The following is a 23,980-nucleotide window of genomic DNA, read 5'->3' on the forward strand; positions in this document are numbered from 1 at the left end:
AAACCGAGACAAAAAGGCTCATGCGTCGTCCGCCACGTGACTGGTGGGGCGCTGTGTGCGAGGGTGCGCATCCAGCGCCGTGCGGTTATGGGTTCATACGGTAGAAGCCCGTGTATGTTCGCTCGGGGACGAACAATGTCCGGGGCTAGATCCTGGCATCCGTTGTGAAGTATCGGCAAGGCCGCGGAACCAAGTTTGATCGCTCGCGTGTATCCATGCCTTCCGCCATAGCCCTGCTTTCAGGGGCTGTCTACCTCGGTGCTGGGTAAGCCTAACGCTGTCGTGCAGTTTTACGTTCTTGCGGATGTTTCATAGTGCTGTGCGCCTACGCGGCTCGCATTAACAGCTGTGGCCTTTTTCCTCTAAACATCCTTGGGGTAAACTGCTTTGGATCGGCCGAAAATGAGCTGGTGCGTTAATTCTCGAAGCTGTACTACATCCACCGGTTACTCCGCTCGCCGAGCGCCCACAAATGTGTGCAAACTCTAAAAAAACTACTTATCTGGTAGCGTGAACGCCTTTTTTTGTGATGCGTGCACATTTCAGTCGAGGCACACGGCATCGGTAGCATACGCTAAGGTGTGGTGTCCTCTCGAGCGTGAATCATCTGCTTACGCCGATCGATTCTGAGCCGATGTAGCCAGGGTTCAACGCTACCAGCGTGGGGTTGGGTCAGCTCGGCCCTGTGCCTTTCTGGCTTGCCTCGCGATTCGTTGCGTGTAACTCTCCTTCCCTTGCCCCGTGTTGCTGCTCAGCATTTCGAGCCCATGGCAGGCGTAGGCGTGCGCGCCTAGGTGTGTTTGTTTTTTCGATCATTCTGTCCCGGATAACTGCGCGACTCCGAAGTGTTCGCTCCAGGCTTCTCGCGCTGCTTGCCGGCACCGCTGTTTCAGTTATGCAATCGGCGTTCTGAGCTGTCTCCGCTGGCGCAGGAGGCTGAGGAGCCGTCGGCAGCATGCATCCGTCGAGCGAAGCGAGCAGCGACACGGACGAAGTGGCGCGGCTCTTCCCCAAGTGCCGAGGTCGTCACGACGGCCACTCCCAAGACGACGACGATGAGGCGGATAGCCTGAACAACAACCACCACCCGATGGAGGACGGTTCCGTGGTGAGCGCCTACGACACGCCGTCGCGTATCGAGATAGCCGGCGGTCGGGAGATCTTCTGCAAAAGCCGAAGCCGGCCCAAGCGGCGCCAGCGCGATGCTGCCGAGGCGTGGGAGGACGAGCCGCTCGTGTACGAGGCCCCTGTCTGCGGTGCCGAAGTGTACGATGACATTGACGAGCGTACCGCTCCGGCACGGCTCATTGGTAACGTACCTATCGCTCAGTATGAAGGCTCACCGCGGCGCTATGGACCGCGGCCGGGCTACCCGCAGCGCGTGGCCGCCGACGCCCAGGAAACTGACGAAAGCACGGTGTGTGGAAGCTCGTATGTCGGGCAGCGATTGGCGGGGGCCACGCCGAGTCCGCGCACCCCACCGAGCCCTCGGCCCCCCAGCCCGCGCATTGGCGGCAGTACGCCTGCCGCCGTGAGTCCCGATCCAGGAAGCGCGGGAGGAGGCAGTCCCCGCAGGCTTAGCCCGCGGCCGCGGAGCAACAGCAGCACCGAGACCGGCGAGCAAATGGACGAGCAGACGAGGAACCTGACGCTTTCGCCTGACGGGACGGACTGCGAGTCGGCCAGCGAGGCCATGTCGCTAGCTGGGTCGGCTGATGCGCCGCTCGCCATGCCCGTGCTTGAGGACGGCCTCTCTAGCGGCCACCTGTCAGACACGGAGGGATCCGTCACCGGAGGACCACCGCCTTCGTCGGACGATGTAGTCTCGGACGCCATCCGCGAGATCCAACAGGCCATCCAACACAGCAAGCGCCTTGCACTGAAAAGCTGCGGCCCAGCTGAAAGGGGCGATGCGCCGCCTGTCTGGGTGCCCAGGTACTGGCTGTGCCCAGTTCATCATTCACTATGGGAAGATGATTGCTAAACTAACTTTTTTCCTGTACTATATGGACATTTTATTTCATGTCTTAATTGTGTGGCTCAGCTATGTTTGTGTTACACTCATGTTGCACAAGCTGTGCGATCACACCTTGTTACTGGAAACGTCCGCAGTTGTAACAGATAACGGCATCTGCTAATGCCTGCTCACGGAATTTAACCCCATACATTTTTGGCCTGTTTTTAGCTGAATTGAAAGGGGATGACGGACATCAGTGTCCATCATTGATCTCTAAGCCAGCACATTTACTGCTCGTTCAACCATGTGGAGGTTGTGCATATGGATATACTAATGTCTGTGGTCATATGCATTGGCTGTGCATTCAGATAATCTTGTACAAGGAGTGACAGGGGAAGCTGCCATTGGGCCTCATTTCAGAGTAGTCCTGCAATCTTGTGTTCAGCAGTACTAACCAGTATTCCCAACCTGCGTAAGCTGCTTACTTTTTTCAGCTTTCCATAAGAAAAATGACCCAGCTCACTTCAGCTGTCTAAGAAACAAAGAAAGATTATTCTTACTTCGACCTCTCTCTCAGCAGCTGCTTGCATGCAGTTTTCCTCTCAAAACTTTGATTTATTGAATGTATCTGAGACTGCCTTAGCTTTGGCTCAAAGTGAAAAATTTATGTGGGTAGAAATGTCTTTTTTATAGTATTGACTGTGTTTGCTCCTTGCTGTGCATTTTATTTAACACTTGCTGGCAAAGAAAAATAGAGGCCATGCCACTACTAACATGGCTTTCTTTTTCCTTCATGCAAAGTGGGCATTGTTTTTAGCTCTTAAGTGCTAATGTAATGAGGCAGAGTTCATAGGAATGACCACAAGCAGGCAGTGTTGCCATTTGCTCGAGAAATCACTGTTTTATTGCATCTGCTGACATTGCTAACTTGCTCCTAAGTGACACTAGGCTTTTTGGTTGCTCGCAGGAGATGTGTGTGGTCTTGGGTCTGTTATGATCATGACAGCATAACTTTCTTTTCCTTGTTCCTGCATCATTGCTTTTCAAACTTTCAATCCCAAACTGTTTTCATACATGAGCATTTGGAATAGCACTGCCTTTCAAGCTAAGGCTTGCCGCACTAGACATCTGCGACGCTATCCTTTTGCTACTGATGCAGTCACATATCTTTGTGACACATACTAAATATGACAGTCAACGTCTAATTCAGTAACCACTAGTTCCTCAGAGACTACTTCAAATTTTACTGTACAGCATGTGGTGTCCATATAAACATGATTTGGCACTTTCGTTTGGTTTTATGGGGTATAACGTTCCATAGAGACTCAGGCTATGAGGGACACTGTAGTAGAGGACTGCAGATAATTTCGACCACCTTGTGCCGACATCGCATAGTACATGGCCCTCTAGCATTTCTCCTCCACTGAAATGTGACTGCCACGGCCGGTATTGAGCGCACGTCTTTCAAGTCGGCAGCTGAGCACCATAACCGCCGAGCCACCGTGGCAGCCTTGATTAGCTTTTTAGCATTTGAGCCAAGATGGCATGGGATAGGATGGTTAGCTACTACTTAATATAACAAAAGCTTAATGATAGCATTAGCTACGCACATTTTATGCTATTTTGTTGTTTTGCTTTAATATGTATTGTGTCTTTCTTTTTCTTATTTTCCTGTCGTTAGGTTTATTACTGTGTTCTTTGTCATGTGTTCATGTAATTTTGCTGTGTACTGCATTTTTATTTTCATTCCGTTCTGCTTATTCTGCTAGAAAATGTTTGAAATTTGGTGTCCCCCTTACACAACACGCTACGGGCCTGTAAGATATTTGAAATAAATAAATCAATGAATATGTGGGTTTGTTCAGAAGTATATAACTGATTTCGGACATTTTTTTGAACTCTACTGCAGAATACATTTAAGACTGTTTTTCATCTTTACATACATAGATTTACAAAAATTGAGGAATGGTTTGGTTAAAGCACAGGAAAATGTCTCATAGAACAACACTGAAATCATACCTCCAAACCAGCTTTTACAAATAATGGTGGAGCATAAGCATTGATGTGGTAAAAACAAAGCCCAGTGAAAGAAAATTCAGCTCATGATTACATCAGCATATACACAGCGAAGGTTTTGAATATGCTGAGTATTTACAGTGATGGAGAAATACAATACTTAAAATTCCCAAAATTATCCTGAAAGTAAAAATTCTTAAAATTGTTTTCAAAGATAAGAGACTGTGATATATAGTCTTGAGCCGATTCTGTGGACGGGAATTGTGCAACTTGATAAGCATAGCATTAGCACAAGAAAAAGTCGTTAATGAAGCATTTTTTATAATTCTTCGCAGGCTTTCACAGTCCACCAGAGAGGATCAAGCTCCAGATGATGGTAAGTTCCTTACTTTTTGATCTTGCATGGCCTGCTTGAACATTTCTTGAAGAATGCAGCTTAGATTGCTAACATTTTTTTTCTTTGGTGTGGGGAGGGGGGAGGGGGGGGGAGAAGAATGTCTCTAGAAGTAGTGTTTTGGTGATCTTCTGGACCAATAAAAGCTGAAGCCAGTGCTCCTGTCTCTTGTTCTTTCCTCGATCTTGCTAGTGCAAGTGCACATTTTCCAAGCTCCTCCTTGTCTTGCTTTAATTGACAGCCCCATTTTCTAATCCACATGCATTGAAAGCTCAGCACTTTCAAAATGCAGTGCAGTGTATACAGGCATTATCATGTGAAAAGGGCAGGCAGTCTGGGTAGAACAATTTCTACTTAGTTGATTCATTGAGGCATGGAACTGAGGACAACCCAGTGAGGTTGAAGACGGGCAAGTTGTATTGACTGAAGCTGGTGAGGTAGAATAGCTGCTAATATCACTCGGGGGAAGGGGGGGTGTTCAGAGCAGCAAAGAATGAATGTCAAATTGATCTACTGTCTTTATCCCCCCTCACTCGTGAAGTCCTTTTGGGGGTATTTCGTATAAATAAATAAATAGTCCTACTAGGAGGTACAGCCGATTTTTTTTTTTCTCATTCGTATTCCGCCAGTCTTTGTTTATGTTCACGAGCTCCCTGCATTGGTTATTCAATTTTTTCACATCTTGGTTACCCCCTTTGCTATGATCGTCTGCACACGGATATCTGCAAACAAAAAACAGTACAGTTGATTGCTCCATGCAGTATAATGAAGGTCCAAACATGTGATGTCTGCAATGCTGTGCATTGCTGAACTAACAGTTCAGCTAGAACTTTTTAGTTACTGTTAATTCCCAAATGTTTGGCAGTTTCTAGTTCTGTAAAAAAATGCTATGCTGAAAATTGACGGTGAGCCTCTAGAACACATTGTTCGATAGGTTCGTCTTCTTATTGGCTTATTTCTAATAAAGCGTGACTGCTCACGAAACACAGCAAAAAGAAGTATTATGGCATGAGTTTTTACTATGTGTGGGTTGCTGTGCACTAACCTGACCGCCCATGCATGCTCCTGTCCTAGATTGTGACACTGATCAGGAAACTGACCGACTTCTGGGAGCACAGCGGTCAGATGACCGAGGCTTCTTCGATGACAAGGTAATCTGCGTTGCGGGCACTTCTTGCTCTTTCTTTTTCCTTTTGCTTGCCCTTGTGCATTGCTTGTGTCCCTTGTGGTTCTCACAGGCCCAGAATTCTGTGGGGAAAAAGAAAAACACCTCAAAGGAAGGTAAGTGGTACTGCTCATTCTTTGGTCATTCAGTGCTGTTGAAAGGGGGTCTGCAGACAAAGCCAGCACTAAACGGGGTCATCATGCTGGCCTCTCCTGCACACCTTTGAATGAGTGCTCGTGTTAGGAGCCAACTGAGTTCCCAGGTACAGGATATACATTTAAGAACGGGGTATCGTTCTGTTGGTGCAACTAGTGCTGAAGTACAGATTGTGTTATCTGGGATAATTTCTTGATAATAATTGGTTTTTTGGGGGGGGGGGGGAAGGAAATGGCTCAGTATCTGTCTCATATATCGTTGGACACCTGAACCGCGCCGCAAGGGAAGGGATAAAGGAGGGAGTGAAAGAAGAAAGAGAGAAATAGGTGCCGTAGTGGAGGGCTCCGGAATAATTTCGACCACCTGGGGATCTTTAACGTGCACTGACATCGCACAGCACACGGGCGCCTTAGCGTTTTTCCTCCATAAAAACGCAGCCGCCGCGGTCGGGTTCGAACCCGGGTACTCCGGATCAGTAGTCGAGCGCCCTAACCAGATAATTTCTTGATCAGTTTTGTTTTGGCACTGCTATTATGGGCACCGCTGAGGGGGTTCCGTAATGCAAACCAAAGTGGATGTTCTTTGCAGAGTAGCAGAGCTGGCAGCTCTGCAACAGTTTGATGTCTCATGAGGCCTCTTGCATTCCATTACCTCTGCACTGTCTTCATCTGCTTTTCTTGCCTTCACTCACTCACTGCTCTCTCTGTGCCTGGATCACCAACACTGTCACCCGTTTTGGTGAGTTCTCTGAGTGCACTTGACACTTTTTCTCCTTTCTAACCCTTCCTCGCCTTTGCATCGCAGGGTGAAAAAAAAAAAAGCAGCAAAATCAACTTTGTTTTGCTGCATGCAACACAGCTGTGTCTAGCTTTCGCACAGGTTCTCAGAAGCTGATATAAACTTTTGTCAGATCACATCTTAGTGACTTTCCCCATGAGGTCAAGTAATAGCAGTGAGCTATTGGGTGAGAATGTGAGAGAAATACTTGTGATTTTACATATGCTGCATGATGTGGTTGAAAATTGCGATGTGTGCTTGGTCTTAAACAGCATGGTCTTGTGAAAGAAGCCTGGAATCTTTAGCATGCAAGATTTTTAGGTTGATTCTGCCCATTACTTTTGTTCTTTCGCACTTTTTGAGAACTGTTGCTAAATTTGGATTACTTCGGGACACGTGCAGTCTTTCGTTATGCCCTGGTTGTTGCAGTGGTGTATTGTCAAGTTAATTGATGACATCTCTTAGTGGCAATGCACTTGAAATTACTTCTTACTGAGCATTTAGGTACTGTGGAGGAATTACTTCTTGTATATAAATATTGTCTCAGGCCCAACAAATGTTGGCACTTGCTGTCACCGCGATCCGAAGCTCACCACTCGCACTGTCTGCACAAACCTGCCAGGCAGTCTCTGTGGCTCGTCGCCTTTATTCCTGGTTCAGCTGGCTGAACATTCTACTAGCTCTGGCTTACAACTTAGTTTGGTTTGTCAGTCTTGGAATGCTAAACCTCTCCATTAGCTGTTTATAGGTTTCTCAGTATTTTTTTTTTCTTTTTTGCGTGGAGGTCACTCGCCCACTGGATGATGGTCATACTGTTTTGCCAGTGACGCCTGTTTGTTAACATTTATTTGTTACTGTTGGCATTTTCAGGATGGCAGGGAACTAACTTTAGTAATGTGAAAAGTGCACTGCTGCAAAGGGAAATAAAATGTGAAACAGCTAATAGGGTGCACTTTGTGAGCAACATGAAAGCAGTTTTGTGTATGTGCTTTTGTGGACATAAGTCTCCAGAATGCATAAGTGGCAACCAAAGCCTGATATATTTGTTATTAGCTGTTGGCTGACACCAAAATTGTGGAGTTTAAAGTGAGACTTGCACTGTTTAATGCATAGTAGGAAAATGGGGCGATCACTGGCACATACAGCACCTGTGTGCCTAGATTGCTTCCATGCGTCCTGAATACTCTTGTCCCCAATAGTACAGAACAGATGCATGTTACGCTAGGACAGCGTTGCTGACACGTGGCAACTATGAGTTATCAAGTGCCTCGATGCATTCTGCAAGCTCGTGTCTGCAGCCATTATACATCTCTCACTGTTGCATTGTTACGTGGTTTGTTTTCTATGAATCCCCTTCGCCTCCCTTTTTCTTTTATCACAGATGCATGTACCGCCTTGTTTGCCTTTCATTTTCCCTTCACAAGCCCACTATCCTTTTGGTCGCTTTTTTCCTAACTTGAACCCAACCAAGATACAATAGCGTTCCATGGCCATGCGACACCTGATTGTGATTGTTTTCTTCGTCCTTTTGTTGCCTTGGTTATCAACGTGCAAGAGAGCAAGGAGTGTGGGCTGAAGGAACACGTTTGTCTCTGTGTTGTATCCCTCATTGCCATTTTCACCACACCTGACAAAAGAGAGTGTGCAAAGGATTTCTAACCAGGCTCCTGAGGTCTTGGCGTGCCACCTTTCATACTATGCATATTCTGCGGCCAGCGTACTTGAATAATCCTGTTTTTGTTAGCTCCATTTATTTATTTATTTATTTATTTATTTATTTATTTATTTATTTATTTATTTATCATATTACCCACAGTGCCTATTTGGCATTACAGTGGGGGGGACAGTGTTACAACATAATCGTGGCAGGAAAGTAAAAAACATATTAATTGTGAAAAAATATAGATTGCAAAATTTACGCTCTTCTGTTTCCCATTAACTTAGGCATGCTGTATTGTTTTGATCAAGATACGGTAAAAAATAATATTAATGACAGAAAAAGAATAGTATGTGCATCGCAAGGTGCTCTTTCTTTATCTGTATTTTTCCCTTCCACACGCAGTCCACCCTGTTCCCTTTAAAGAAGTACTAGTGGCCAAGTTTAAGAAGCAGCATTTTGATATCATGACATCCAGAAGCTTAAAGTAGCATGACATTGTGTGCAGCTAAGTGCGGTAGACTGCACCGCTTGTAACATTCAGAAGGTTTGCAATGTGGATGCCTGTTTGTCATGAGTTAGGCTTTGTTCTGTAGGCATGTTTTGTGGTCAGCCGGGTGCGATCATTCATGGAATGTATTCTTTTTGTACATTGCAATGATTCTAACCTTTAAGTACCAAAGAGAGGGACTCATCGAAGCAAATATATGAAAGGTCATGATGAAAGCTCAAAAGCCGATTGGGTCCTTTTATCGAACCGATTGCTCTCTTTCGGTAACCTGCACTGATGTGTGTGCCTGATGGCAAAGGGTACCTCGCCCCTCTGCTGCTTTTGCAGTACTGGTGCATGAACCGGCAGTGCTGATTGAAGGGGTGCTTTTCCGAGCCCGCTACCTGGGGTCGACGCAGCTTGTGTGTGAGGGGCAGCCCACCAAGGCCACCCGCATGATCCAGGCAGAGGAGGCTGTGTCACGCATCAAGGTCTGCTTACAACCTGTCGTTTGTTGCACTTACCTTTAGTGCATAGCTGATGGCTCTTGTTGTAACCCGACACCCCTTGTGCAGATACTTGTAGCGTGCCATGCTTTCACATGCGGTAGCTTCTGTAGGGACTTTATTTTGGGTGCTAAATTGTGTTTACTGGTAAGTAAATGACATGCTGTGAACAATCTCATTATGGCAATGCCTTTTATTAATGCAAATGTTACCGTGCAGGTGGAAAAAAAATGGGCAAAGTATTTAAAGGAATTTGTTGCACAAATTCGACTGAGTTTAAAGTTCCACTTGTGGTATAAAAGTAAATTCAGCATGTGGCGCTATGGTTGGGTGTGGCACTGATGAGCACTCTAAACATTAGGCCGCACCTAATAAACGTAAATGGGTTCGAAAATAGAATGGAAGACAGCCGTATAATAGCTCAGTTGCTGCAGCACAGTGTGCAACATAAGGTGGTTGAAGGTTGGGGCTCACTGGCAGAATGTGTCAGGTTTTTTTCTTCAATCTATATTCCCTGCTAGCTTTGTAAACTTGAGTTGGCTGCTTTAAGTGGAACCTGTAGCTACAAGGCTGCACTCTATTTATGGCATCTATATGCATTGAAACCTGTCAAAATAATTGTATTATGTCATTGTATGGCACAAGAATATGAAAGGGGGAGGTGAAGTTCAGCCAACATCGCAGTATGAGCAGAACTTAAAAATGTCTGTTTCTTAGCTTTGCTTGGCAGCTGTAAATTTTGGCATCTTCTTTTCTTTCACGGCTGCTTCATGGAACTAAAGTCTCTGGTGAGTGCTGAGAGTAAAGAAAACTCTTTATACCTGCTTTCTCTGTCCTTAAAGGAGTACAGACACCTAATTTTGGTGGCATGTTTTCTTCTCTACATTGATGTGGAAGACACTACTAGGCATGAATCACCATGTGGTATTCGCCTACGACTGATAAATGAACTTTAATCAAATTTTTCTGTCATGCTGTTTCGGTTTCGGTTTCAACAGCCGAACGATGGCTGTGACGTCTAAGTGTGGTTATAGGTCACATGAGGTATGAAAAAACTGCAATATAATCTCTTCTTCTATATTCGTTGTCATTCCTGCTCTCGAGGAATGCTGGCTTCAGCATTGTAATGAATTAAATCGATGAAGCAGCGATTATGTAGACGTTTTTCCATGCCTCACATGACATATAACCACACTTTGACGTCACAGTCATCGTTCAGCTGTTGAAACCGAGACCGAAACACCACGAGAAAGAAATAAGATTATAAATTATTTAGCGGTCACAGGAAATGCCAAATGGTAATCCATGCATAATAATTAGGGGTGTGCGAATATTGAAATTTTCTAATACGAATCTAATACGAATATGAAGAAAAAATGGCTTTGAATATTGTCACTGAGAAACGGTTGATGTAAGCAGGGCTGGTTTACTTGCTTTAATTAGACGCGCAAGACGGAACGCGCAAGGCAGCAGGCAGAACGAGAGATGAAGAAGACGAAGCATCTAGCCCCGAGATGCCTCAAGGCTTGCCAACTGCCAGGAAATGCAGTTTAGCCGCTGTATGGCGCCACTAGACTAGTTAGGAGCGTAGCAATATCGAATATCTGTTCAGTACAAAAAAAATTTCAGAAAACGATAAGCAAGCAAACATTGTTGCACTTATTTTTTTTTAAAATAGTGTATGGTCTTTGCAACTAAAATAAACAAAACTAGACTGCCTCAGTACCATATAAAAAAATTTAATGTGCACAGAAATGTATACTACTTGATTAGACAGCATAACAGTGCCCAAACTATAATGACGTCATAGAAAACAATATCCCTAAAATGACAAGGCTGCCAACAAAAAAATAACATGTCGACTATTAAACCTCATTCATTCGGAGTTCAAGGGACCGGAAGAAATGCCCGGTTCATCTGAAGGCTTCTGTTAATAAAATTGCCTGCGCCCCCCCGAAAAAAAAAAAATGCTGCCGAAAATGCTGAAGATGCAGTAAGGCCTTACGAGGCGACTCCATCACGTTAACACCTGTAAGCCCGTGACAGGCCACCTGTTTGGGAGTGCTGGAAAAACAACACAAATGCAAGCAAGGGGCCGGGGAACACACACTGGCGTCGGAGCGGCGAGGCGGTTTCTAAAAAGGAAAAAGAAATAAGCGGCGCGGAGCTGGGATTGGACTATCGGCGAATGCGCGGGCCGACATTTGAAGTTGCCGCGGGGCAGCGGTGAAGCTCAGAAACCGAAACTACGCAGCCAGGCAATTTTTTTGCCCTAGCAACAGAGGCCTTCCGATTGTTGCCACGCCTGCCGTTACGCCCGCTAAAGAGGTGTGCACGTTACAATGCACCATGCAATAGGCGAGATTTTGACAGGATCGCTTGCCCTATTGTGACTACTCGATACGCCCCTTCAGGAGGCTCCCGCGGCATTCCGCAAGTAGGCTTTCCCGCATAGCGTAGTTTACAAAACGGGATGGCGGAAGTCACGCTCGGAGAGCGTTGAAGGCGACAGGACGCATTCTTCGGATGTGGGCATTAAATATGTAACATATTACCGAAGGATTAAAAAAAAAAAGCGCGATTTCGCGCTGCGATTGTTCGAAGTGGAGCGTCGGCTATCTTGTTCGTAGCACGGGTGATATGTGGGAAAGCCCACTTGGGGAAATTCTCACGAGGTGAAGCCTTGCGGCGTCGGGATGCGGTGGGTCCGCGTGATAAACGGCAGAGAAGGAAGGGGATAGGAACCCTGTATTGTTTTCCTTGAATTTTTAGCTCGATTATCAGCTAATTTGACCAGATATTGTGGTTTTGCCACAGTCAAATTTATGAAAGTATGCGCAGTATACGATCGCTGGCGAGTATTCGGGAATTTCCGAATATTCGGAAATTCACGACTATCGATTTTCGAATACGAATACGAATCGAATATCAAACATATTCGATTTTTATTCGAAATTTTGAATATTTGCACATCCCTAATAATAATGCCTTACGCATCATTACAAACAAGGAAACACGCACATAAACGTTAGGTTTCTATACTTATTTTAATTTTGCATGCGTGATAACTGCATACCTATCTATTAGTTCTCTCTTTGCTGTTTCCTCTTTGTTTTTAACACTTTATATAAACGTTTGCAGTTTCTGGCTGACATTAGGCGAGGGCAATATATGTACACACCTCTCACAGGTATTGTGCAATGCAGAGAGCAAAGCAACTTGGCTAGTTCAACTGTGTGTGTGGATATTGACGATGGATGCTTGCAATAGATGCGATAATATTGGAAAAATGTTGCTTCGGTCTTTTTGTGCAGGCGCCCGAAGGAGAAGCGCAGCCCAGTACTGAAGTGGATCTTTTCATCTCCACTGAGAAAATCATGGTGCTCAACACTGACCTCAAGGTAATGTTTCCACTACAGCTATATTCATGTAGCTGATTGGTAAAATTTGTCTTTGTAATTAACTCAGGCACAATTGACACCGAAGCATATAGGTCATGACTTGCTGGTTAGTAAAAGCAGAGTCCCTCAATACTTTTACTGGTCATGAAACTCCCCCGAAAGTTTGATATAGGGACAAGAGTGGCCGTTAGGGGCGCCCTCGCCATTGGGGGGCATTGGAGTGAATCCGGTGCTGGCGCTCTGCGGCCTGCGACGGAACTGAAAAATGCGAATGCATCTCCGGAGTGATACTACTGTGAGAAGGATGTGTGTCCGGGCAGATGAAGGCACAGACAAAAATAAAACTTTTTCTGCGCACTGGCGGCCGGCGAACCCGGTAACACTCGCAAACTTGCACGCAACCGATTGCGCAGCAAGCCAGCGGGAATCGCTCGCGAAATGCGAGTCCCTATTTCAAAAACAAATAGGACAGGCGCCAGCATGGTATATGCTGGCTAGTATTTAAGAGACAGAGATGGATCACCTGCGGTCCGATGGAGCGGGGCTGCCGCGTTCGTTTGCCGTTCAAGGTGCGAGGCGCAGCGCGCATGCACGCACCGGCAATGGGTGCAGGCGCCCCTGGCTATGCCTGCTCGCGTGGAGCTAGGTATATGTCTGGTGGCAGTGCTCGCACTACTTGAAGGAAATTTGGGTAAACGATGATGAAGAGGACATAATATTAAATCTAGCTTTAGAACGAGAATTTCGATGACAATAATAGCATGTTATTTCTGCTATGCAGCATGCAGTGTTGATAAAACATGTTTTTTCCTAACGCATTTAGTGCAAATTTCAATAGCCGATCCACGGCACTTTAAAGACTGGGACCGGCCTTAATGCCTCCCATAAAGCGCAATGGTCATAACTCGCGACCACGCCTCGCTATTTCCTATGTAGATGCTTACTTGTAAACATTTATTTTTCCTTTTATTTAATTTATTTTCTTCATAACTACAATCAGTATGAATGAAGCAATGATGCAAATTCCAGATTAAGTAATTAAGACCGAGTGCTGTTTTATGTGGATTTCTTCCTTTTTGGTTGTTTTTTTACTCCCAACGCCTTCATTCCACATCTGCCTATAAGGTTGCTCATACAGTATTTGTAGTTTTAATTCTGCTTTTATTGTGGTTTTTATTGCAACTGATATTGATAATTTATCAATACAATCAAGTAGTTCTTCATGGCCGAGACCATCATTAATAAGGTAAACTAAGTCAGAACCGTTTCCAACGTCAAAGATGAAGAAAGTGTAGGCAGTAGTTTTATTCATGAGAACAGGACAACTTTTAAAGCAAAAAATCACACCAATCTTTTTATTTTGCAGAGGCATGACAGAGCTACATAACTCAGAACCGTTTAACAACGTTTAGCACAACTTCTTCCCTCCACTTGCTGGACAGGACCGGCGCGATGATTCCCTGGACTTCTTGTTTTTTTCTCTGATGAAGAAATGCAGCCGGCATCTCAGAAAGAAATGAACAACTTCTGCAGTGGTTGCCATAAAATGTGATGGACAGCCCACACTAGCAGAGGGAATTCTATTGTCATGCAATATGCTTTCAATAATATTCATGTAGAGATTAGGGCATGCAATTTTCTCTACTGTGAACTCCTGCACCATAGCCTTCTACTACTTTTAAAAGGCCAAGCAAGCGGTCTGAAGGCACCTGTAGATAGCCTTTTGATCTTATTGCTGTCAAATCATTTGGCTTCAGAGTTGAGTTTTTTAAGGTTTGGACACAGCACGAGCAAGCCATCGTTGCAAACTACTTGACCACGTAGCCAGCAAGATGATCTAGAATGCACTCCTTGGGTGACATGAGCTGCATTGTGCCACTGGTGCCTTCCATGCAGTCAGCAGGCTCTAAAAGAATATCATCGACGAGCACAGCCAGTGTGTCGACCTGAAAAATACAAAACTTGCAGTACTGTTGCTTATATGCTATGAAAATTGCATACAAGCTTGTCACGAAGCAAAATTGGTAACTTACATGAGTTGGAGAAGGCGCTTTCTTGCAGTCAATATCTTGCAACTTGAGGAGCAACTTTGGTGCTTCACCTTCGACTGACGCTCTTTTCAGGGCCCGTACCAAGTTGTTGACACTCAGCATATGATAGATAAACAAGAACTGCTGGACAGTTGGTTGACCTCCATCTCCGGCCACATGTTTAGCTATGCCAAAAAAGCGCTAGAAAAAGAGGACATAAACATGCATTCATTCGTCACAAGACACTTTATCAGCATTAACTTTCTAATAGCTATAAGAATGTGGCAGCGAGCACAACAGGCAATCTAAATAGGACATTACGTTTTCTGCCAGGCAGACCTTTCTGGCTTACCCCTAAGGGGTCCTGTCCAATATTTCCTACTAGAACGTAATGGAGGCCAGCAGTGAGGAGACGTTCTATAAGGGACACGGTGCTATGCAATGTTATTCTGAGAGCCGCACAAGTTGGCTTGCTGAGGAAGAAAATTTGTTGCTGTTTTGGCAAAGATTTGATATAAGCAGACCAAGCATCGAGCCATGCACTGTTGTCTTTCAGAGTCTGAAAACAAAAAGTTTTTTTCTTTGCATAATGCACAAATTTTTTTCTAAATGTAGCCTATTACTAATAGCAAAGAACCCTAACTATACCACTCACTGCAATATGTTCACTTTCTTTGAACAGAACCTGCTCTGTGCGTTAAGTGTTCAGGCAGTCAAATAAATTGTTCATGCGCCTTGTGAAATCAGCAGTTTCGGTGGATCCATGAAGCTTCCTGCAGTTCTCTTGTTTGTTGTAGAATTCCATGGCTGAAAGCTGTACTTTCACTGAGCAACTGAAAAGTAAGAAATATACTATAAGCTCATTAAATACAAATGAAAGCATCCAGTAATCAGCACGTAAGCATACCTGCACTGCAAGCTTCATGCTCATTTTCTGAAATGGATTTGGAAACATATGAGGTTTTGTGAGTTTTGGGACAGCACGTAGCCCGGACTGCTGCTCCTCATATTCCAGCAAGGCCGAGTAGTAAAAATGACAGACTTCTTTGTCACCAGGCAGCTCTTCAAAAAGAGAAGTAAATGCATCAATAAACCTTTACCCTTTTTTAAATGCCAATAAGAGCTTACCAAAAATTTTCCAACTTTCACCAGATTGTTCCGTATGCACTTAAATATGTGTGGCGGATCAATCACAGCATAAATGGTGCTCTCGGGATCACATGGATGTTGAAAAGAGGTCTGCAGTCCATTCATTTCTCCACTGACACCTAAAGAAAATTGCCATGGTATGTGTGGCGTACAATTCGCAAATCTAATACCACTAATACGTGTTATACAGTAAAATATTTACCTAGTGAGCTCAAAGCTGACCTATTAGATGCGGTATTGTCACAAGTGACTGCATTATGACCACTCCAGCGTTACAAAGGTGAACAATACACTCCAATAAGAGTTTTGCAAGGACGGTGCCTGAAGCAGCACCAGACGCACAGAACACTCCTACGGTCTGTGACCAACCGCCCAGGAATGGCCGAAACAGAAACACCAAAACGTGATCGCCATCCTTGAAGTGATCAGATGCCGTGGTGTATTCACCGAAATCAACTTTACCCAGAAGCCTCATGTCACTTTCTCGTAGGTGAACACTCTTCCTCACGCTCATTTCATCAAACATCAAAACTCCTGAAAGTGAAGAAAATAAACAGAGTTAAGTGTCAGGAAATGCAAATTAGTTACCATATTAAACCTTAATTAATAAAAGCACACCTCGGCGGTCCCTTTCAGGCAGACCTTGGAGCTTTTCCCTCAAAATATGAAACAAATTATTGTCAAATTCAAACTCTGCTTTTAGATTCTTCAAATAAGTGTACAACGTGCGAGGATGTGGCAGGGGAAGAAACCCATTTTCATGAAGAAATGTGTACACCGATGTCGATTTTATCTTCAGCAGCATGCAGTCATGAAGCCATTCCTGCTTGTACCTGTTGGCAAAGATTTTTTTTTTTTTCGTAGCGAATCGGGAAAAATGTGCAAATCTCAATAAATAAAACGCTGAGCAATGTGCCTATCTATTTGAAGCTTACCGCACGCATTCGGCGACTTCACGTTCACTTTCATTAAACACTGATGAAAAATTAACTTTTTACACTTTGACAGCTTGTGCAAATTTTGTTCAGTTTTTCGGTGTTTCGCCTCTTGAGCTGTCACCCTGGCGAGCTTCAGTTGGCAGCACTGAAGTCGTTGCTCCAAGCAACGGATATGTGCCTTCAATTTTTTGAGCTGCGAGAAGCTACATACAGCTCCCTCCGTTTGACAGGCAGCGTCTGCACGCCCGCTTCCATTCACCTCAGCGCCTACGTAAAAGAAAGAAGCGAAAATTTCACTCATAGATAACCCATGCGCCGTACATGCAGTCAGAACGCAAGCAACAAGGCACACGCATGTCTACTGCGATTACCTGCGCCAGTCTCCGTTGCATATGCCCCCATCGAACTCGAGCACATCGTCACTGCAGCGCCGGACCTCTACAGATCAGCTGATGGTTCCCGGCGATGCTTGGTAACCTTGGGCTGTCGAGGCGAGTGAGTTTTGCGCTTTTTCGGATTTGACAAATACGCAGGGAGGCCTTCAAAAATTCTCGGCACGGCATCCAGCGAAAGTTTTGGCACATCGCGCTGCGACGTCACAACCACGCCATCAACTCTCCATCGATCTTCACGCACAATGTCACTCGCATTGAAGTGCTTTTCACAGACACGCACATGCGGGGAGTCGAAACTGAAGCCAGAAGTTTCTTGGCGTGGTATGGCGCGCTTCCATTTTTCACGCCGGTCGCTGTCACTGGGCAGGCAGAACATCGACGCTTTTTTTTCATTTCCCCTGTACCCGGAGCGGCATCCAGGTACGCAACAAGTATGCGGCATCCTGACCTGACTTTCAGGCACACCCAGGGCACATTTTCATGAGACATAGCACAGGGAAAAGCCGAAAACTGCGAGCTCGCATGCCACGCTACTTCGCACTGACAGCAAGCTGCCGCCTTCGGTCGCCTCCGCAATGCCCCTCCGCAACACGCAGTGCCGCACTGCAGCCGTTGCTGGCAGCGCACAAAGCTCTCCCATAGCGTGACGGCGAAGTTTCATGACCAGTAACAGTATTGAGGGACTCTGGTAAAAGCTTGTAGCAGCCCATAATGTGAAATGATCAATGGGCGTGACTTAGTGCTTAGCCGTTCACCAATAGCACCGGTGGTGATCATACTATGAACATTGATAACCTTGCACTTTGACGTTGTTAATAATGCTTTTAACGTTACATGGGGTTTTCTTAATTCTACAAACCTTTTTTAAAACTTCACATTGCAAAGTATAGTTACAGGTACCTTTTTCTGTTATGGTTGTGCTATTTGGACAAAGTGGCTACTGAGTAGTGCTAACTTCGTAGCTTTATATTGTCTTGCCACAAATGCAATGTTGCGGTATCAGAGAATTTACAAATGTGCGAGTCTGACTGTTGGACTTGAAAAGAAAGTGGTATGTTAATTTGCTGCTGGTGGCAGCACCATCCAAAACATAGTATGTGCTTTATATAGTAATGTTCTCATCTTCTAAAGCGGCAGTTTGCAGTGATGACCTATCAGTGTGCTGCATTTGTTTTATGCATCACCTTGTTTATTTCTCTCAGTGTGCTATCGCGTCATGATCTCGTGATTGTTTTGTCACTTCCTTTTTGCACTTACTCTGTCCAGGGATTGCATAAACGGGAGACTCATCTGCTGTGTTGAACGAAGTTTACTTTCTGAAGTTTGCTCCTATTAGAAGTCTTGTGATCTTTCTGGAGGGGCACTACCATATGAAAACTTACTTTTCGGCTTTGTACTGTGGTAGTTAATGGCTGGAAAGAGAGGGAGGACATTAAATGTTGTTGGAAGCAGCTTTTGGGAGCAGGTGCTGTGACATGCAGGAGATCATGATGGACCATGCACTGCGGAGCATCTCCTACATTGCGGACATCGGGGACCTGGTGGTGCTGATGGCACGGAGGCGAACTCTGGAGGATGATGCAGGAGGCGGGAGTAAGCTGCGACGCACTCCAAAGATGGTCTGCCACGTATTTGAGTCGGAAGAGGCCCAGTTCATTGCGCAGTCCATTGGCCAAGCCTTCCAGGTCAGGAACTGCTTTGACATGAGTTTTGCCGCTAACTGAACATGTCCACTCACACATATGAGTTGCATCAGGATGTGGCATTCCAGTGGAATCCATAGCATTGCTTATTTTTGCATACTCAAATTGCCTTGGGTTGGCATAATCTTCTTTGTCCTCTTTTCATGTGCTACATCAGACATCGGATGTTATGCAATGTTTACCTTTAGATGAGTCACAATGCATGCATTGACTTCTATAATCAAGGGCATTGTCACAATTCTGAACCCATCCATAGCAGCCACATTTCTATGGACGCAAAATGTGAAAATGCTGGTGTAGTGCGGTTTTGGTGCGTGTTAAAGGACTTCAGGTAGTCAAAATTAATTTGGAGTCTTGCATTAGGGTGTACCTCGGAAGACCACAGTCCAGGTTTGGCACACAAAAATCTATTATTAATTGATTGTGCATTGTCTAATTAGGCATAACGTTTAGAAGCAAGCAGGCTCATGCAACTGCTGCAGTAGTAATTACTTTCCGTAAGTAGCCGTTCAGCTTCACTTAGCTCCTGAATAGTCATTACATGTAAAAGGTTGCATATAAATGCCTACAAACTATCTTTTTACATGAACGTTTGCGTTATGGTGAGCGATTTTGCTGAAGTTGAATAGCCGTACTATTCTAAGTTTCTAGCTCTCAGGAAGATTGGGCTAAGAATGCCTGCTATTCTTCTGACCGTTGTCAGTCATTGTCCGAGTAATTTGCATGCTTTTTTAGTCGGGGCGGGAATAATGTGTTGCTCACATTTTGTTCTGGTTTGTATAGTACTCAGAAAAGGTGGCCTTGACACTCAGTCTTTATCTTTCACGAGACATAGAGGGGGCTGCTGTGTGATGGTTGTTTGATTTACTGCAGGTGGCATATATGGAGTTTCTCAAAGCAAATGGCATTGAGGACTCATCCTTTGTCAAAGAGATGGACTACCAGGAGGTGCTCAACTCGCAGGAAATCTTTGGAAATGAGCTGGAAATGTTTGCCAAAAAAGAGCGCCAGAAAGAGGTGGTTGTGCCCAAGCACAAGGGTGAGATCCTGGGCATGGTGATTGTTGAGAGTGGCTGGGGCTCTATGCTGCCCACCGTGGTCGTGGCCAACATGGCACACAATGGCCCAGCTGCCCGCTGCTCGCAGCTGAACATAGGTGACCAGATCATCGCCATCAATGGTGTCAGCCTTGTGGGCCTGCCCCTGTCCACCTGCCAGGCATATGTCAAGAACACCAAGCACCAGAGTGTTGTGAAGCTCACAGTCGTGCCCTGTGCGCCGGTCGTGGAAGTCAAAATCAAGCGTCCCGACACCAAGTACCAGCTGGGCTTCAGTGTGCAGAATGGCGTCATCTGCAGCCTCCTTCGCGGTGGTATTGCAGAGCGTGGTGGTGTCAGGGTGGGACATCGCATCATTGAGATTAATGGACAGAGTGTTGTGGCTGTGCCTCATGAGAAAATTGTGAACCTGCTGGCCACATCAGTTGGAGAGGTAGGTAAAGTGGGTGAAATACATTCACAAAACTGCTGCATAAATCTTGCATGCTGAGTTTTATTGGCACCTTGCAGTGTTACCTGTCTGCATGTTTGTCCATTTACTCTGAGCAAAGCACAATTGGCATACAAATTTGATTGTGTGGAACCTTCATCAGTCTTTTTTTTGTCTAGCAGTTTTGCATGACACATTATTTCATCTCAACAAAGTTGGTGTGAAATTAATGCGAGATTACTTTGATTCCTTTCTATATTGGCAAAGTTGGGCTTTGCATTTCTGTAAGTTTATAAGCTGTTGCAGATGTGTTTCAACTCAACATTATGTCAACTATTAGTTTTAGCATTTCCTTTGGGGAGGCACCTATCAGTTATATGCGCACGAAGCCATTGTATGAAGAACGTTAGCATTTTTTGGGTAAAATGCGTGCAATATGTGGGGGCTTCTTGTTGTCTCTTTGCAGATTCACATGAAGACGATGCCCACATCCATGTTCAGGTTGTTGACTGGTCAAGAAACCCCAATGTACATCTGAACGGTGTTGTGAGGATGCAGTGGCCATGTGCTTGTCTGTTATAGTCCCTCATCTAGTCATGGTATTTCTCTTTACTGGAAGAAGTTTGGCATGTTTTGGCATGCCTCCGCACAATGTATGAAGTTTTGGGCTGAAAATAGTGGACTGCCAGAAGAGAGCACCACTTCATTTTGCTGTGGACTTCCTGTACTCTTGCAAAGAACCGCCATTATGTGACATGGTGCAGGCAGTTTGGCACAGCCTTGCTTGGGCTTCTGCACCGTAGCTTTGTGACGACACCACTTGGGGTGTGGTCAAGATGCTGCCATTACTTCACTCAGGCACAAATGTTTCTTCCCCACCAAGTCTGAGCTCCGTGTGGACACTGATGAGCCAGCAAGATGTGTTGAGAATGAGTTTTGGGGGGGGGGGGGGGGGGGGGGGGGGGGTGCAAGCTACCTTATCACATGCTGGTGGAAATGATGCACATGGTCTCGGTAGGGTACCACTTGCCTGATGGGACCACACAAGAAGTGCCAAGGGTACCTCACAGGATCGCAGCAAAGGCACTGAAAAGTCTCCTTTTATGAAAAAGTATCAGATGGTGTGGTAACTGTACTTAACGCATAGAAAGGCCTTGGGAGCTAGGTGTCATCAAGCCTGTGAAGGACTCTCAAGAGGAAGATGTCTCGGCAAAGCTGTGCAGGTTGCAGTGGTCTGGCATTGCATATGCAGTGACCATTGTAGTCTACATGCTGCGGATGCCAGCCGTTGAACTGATGGAAAATGCTCTTTTGATTGGGTTGGCTCTGCAAGAGCTCAAACCTCTTGAACTGACCCTCTTTCTTCTTTTTTTTTCTACCAAGCAAGTTGCATTGTGCCATGGCATCATCATGTTGTTTAGCAACCAACTCATCTGCTAAGCCTTGGATGCGTCAGGAGAGTGGTTTATGCAACTTCTGCATGATTCTTCCAGGGATTGTGTCTGCTGAAAAAAATTCTCGCATGAAATGAAATGTGTGTTGATTTAAGAGCTAGGTACAGCGTGTGTCTGCTGTGTGGACTGAGAAGTCGGTGTATGTCAAAATGGAGGACAGAGCACTGGAATGTGTGTACTTTTGTGGAGAAATTATGGAAATCAATTTTATTTATAGGTGGAGACAAAGTCTACAGCCCTATACATTTTTGTCAAGTCAGTCATAGTTCCTAAGAGCTTGGCATCATGGGCTGTGAATATAAAGAGTAACAGAGGTTTTTGTCTATTTGCAGCCCACAAAGACTTGCGAGACATTTCTTCTCATAAAATGGAATCTCTCGTCAACAATAAAGAAATGCTCGTGCTGTCTAAATCTGCCTTTTAGTGCGCTTTGTGCTTGGATGGCTTTCATTCATTCATCATGCTTTTTTTATTTTGAGTGCCATGCTATCCTGCTGATAATGGATATTGGTCATGGCTTAACCCTTCATATTCATTCACATCTCTGTGAACTAAATGGTGCAGTTTGTGTGCATGCCACATCAGGAAGTACATATGTAATGTGGGTCTTTGTGAATTGAGCAAAAGTTAAAGATAACATCTACTTCCTGCATTATGCAGCTAAGAAAGTCTTCACTGTGTGGCAAATAGGATGAGAGGGTTATTCTTTTGCAGGGAAGTGCAAGATCAACAGCAGGTGGAAAATCCATCACTTCAGAGTATAAGCCACACCACATGCCTGTTCATATTTCTCAAGGTGGTGCTGCTGCCACAAAGACCTTTCCTGAGGTTAAGCTTTATTGACAGTTCTACGCTATCGGAAGCAACCCAAAGTTGTGTACATATAAGAGCAAAGAGCAGCTGCAGCCTTTTCTAGGCTTTTTTTTTTTTTTAACTTCTGCAGTGTGAGTGCACACTTGGCAGTGGCTATGTTTCGATGCAGGCAAAATTAAGGCACCTGCGCGATGTGGGATGTCTGCTCACATCAGAGAGCCCCAGGTGGTCTAAATCAATCCGGAGCTGTCCACTATGCACTATGGCATCCCTCGTAGCACATATGTTGCTTCGGGACGTCGAACCCCACAGTTTTACAATCTTCTCTCCACGTCTCTTTCGTAATGCCGGCGTACAAGTGTAACACTGCAGTCAATGCTTTCCTTACCATGCCCACAGGCCATACAACGTCGATGCTGAATGAGTACGCACACAACAAAATATTGCTGCAAGATAATACCGAAGCTACTCCTTACCGAAGACTACAATGCTGGCACATTGGGTGTGAATAAGTTGGACCAGCTCGTTACCTACTTATAACGTTGTTTTGAAGTAGTGCATGCGTTGGTGGAAACAGTTATTCTTCCAATGTATTGGCATTGCTTGTGTCAACAGCTTCATCCTTTTTCGAGTCAATCGTGAAGCTCATCGATACATCCCTGAATTGGCTCAAAGTTCCCAGTAAGACTTGCTTCCTTCTAGAGCAGGTTTTTGACTTTGACCCTGTCGAACTAAGCCATATTTCTCCTGCACCTCCCACAAATTTTCGTCACAAGCCCCAAAAACGGGGGAAACTAAGAAATTGCAGGCTGTGCTATGGCACCAAGTGCTATGGTGGCTGAATTGAAAAACTTTTATTGAAAACCGACACAACAACCAAAAAGACTTGTGCCATTTTGTGAGGCAAACAACAACTTGCAGCTGAAAGTGTAATACTTCTGGATTTTATAGTGGACAATTCTGACAGCACTTTGTATATTTCAAATTTTTTGTTGTTTGCCTTGGTATGGTTTGCATGTTCTCTTTTTTGCAGTTTTTTTTATATCAAGTAAAAAAATTAAGAACTTTTTTTGTACAACCGTGCTTATTTTAGTAATTTTTATATTGCATGAAAGAGCAACTATTCAGCTACATTTTGATAAATTCTGAGCAAGATGCAGTGATCTGTAAGAACGAAATTTTCTCCCCAATACCACAGAAATTTTTTGCCATAGTAAGGACAGAGTTGAGCAGCAGCACTGCAAGTACATGGCACCAAAAAGACCATGTCATGGGTTTAGGTGCCTGCCCATTATGCGGCTGCTTAATAAATGCAGATTAGAACAACACTGATGCTCGAAGAAAAGAGGAGCTACACAATGTAAGCAATGAATTTTAGAAGCAAGAGTGCAGTTAACTAAATCTTATAAATGGTGGTGAAATATTTTTATGCGGTTAAGGGCTGACATGGTTTTGTGACTGGCTGCAAAAAAAATGTCTAATTTGAGAAGG

The 23,980-nt window shown here is 44.9% G+C and overlaps 1 protein-coding gene and 1 pseudogene across 2 annotated transcripts; one reads left to right on the plus strand and one right to left on the minus strand.

The window, feature by feature from the left end:
* Positions 1 to 45: 45 nt before the first annotated feature.
* LOC144125839 (protein lin-10-like) lies at positions 46 to 22,088 on the plus strand. 2 transcript variants are annotated; one of them, XM_077659560.1, is made up of 10 exons: positions 46 to 265; positions 933 to 1,935; positions 4,309 to 4,349; positions 5,442 to 5,518; positions 5,606 to 5,648; positions 8,961 to 9,103; positions 12,433 to 12,519; positions 18,513 to 18,716; positions 19,608 to 20,225; positions 20,689 to 22,088. In XM_077659560.1, exons 2-10 carry the CDS (start codon positions 956 to 958, stop codon positions 20,758 to 20,760), a joined length of 2,265 nt encoding a protein of 754 aa, XP_077515686.1. In that variant the 5' UTR covers positions 46 to 265; positions 933 to 955; the 3' UTR covers positions 20,761 to 22,088. The 2 variants fall into 2 exon arrangements, with proteins under 2 accessions (XP_077515686.1, XP_077515687.1); XM_077659561.1 differs by lacking the exons at positions 5,442 to 5,518; positions 5,606 to 5,648 and having other exon boundaries at positions 60 to 265.
* LOC144125840 (uncharacterized) lies at positions 13,801 to 14,817 on the minus strand (annotated as a pseudogene).
* Positions 22,089 to 23,980: the final 1,892 nt, after the last annotated feature.

The sequence above is a fragment of the Amblyomma americanum genome, chromosome 3 (assembly GCF_052857255.1).
Source record: "Amblyomma americanum isolate KBUSLIRL-KWMA chromosome 3, ASM5285725v1, whole genome shotgun sequence".
NCBI classification, from domain to species: Eukaryota; Metazoa; Arthropoda; class Arachnida; order Ixodida; family Ixodidae; genus Amblyomma; species Amblyomma americanum.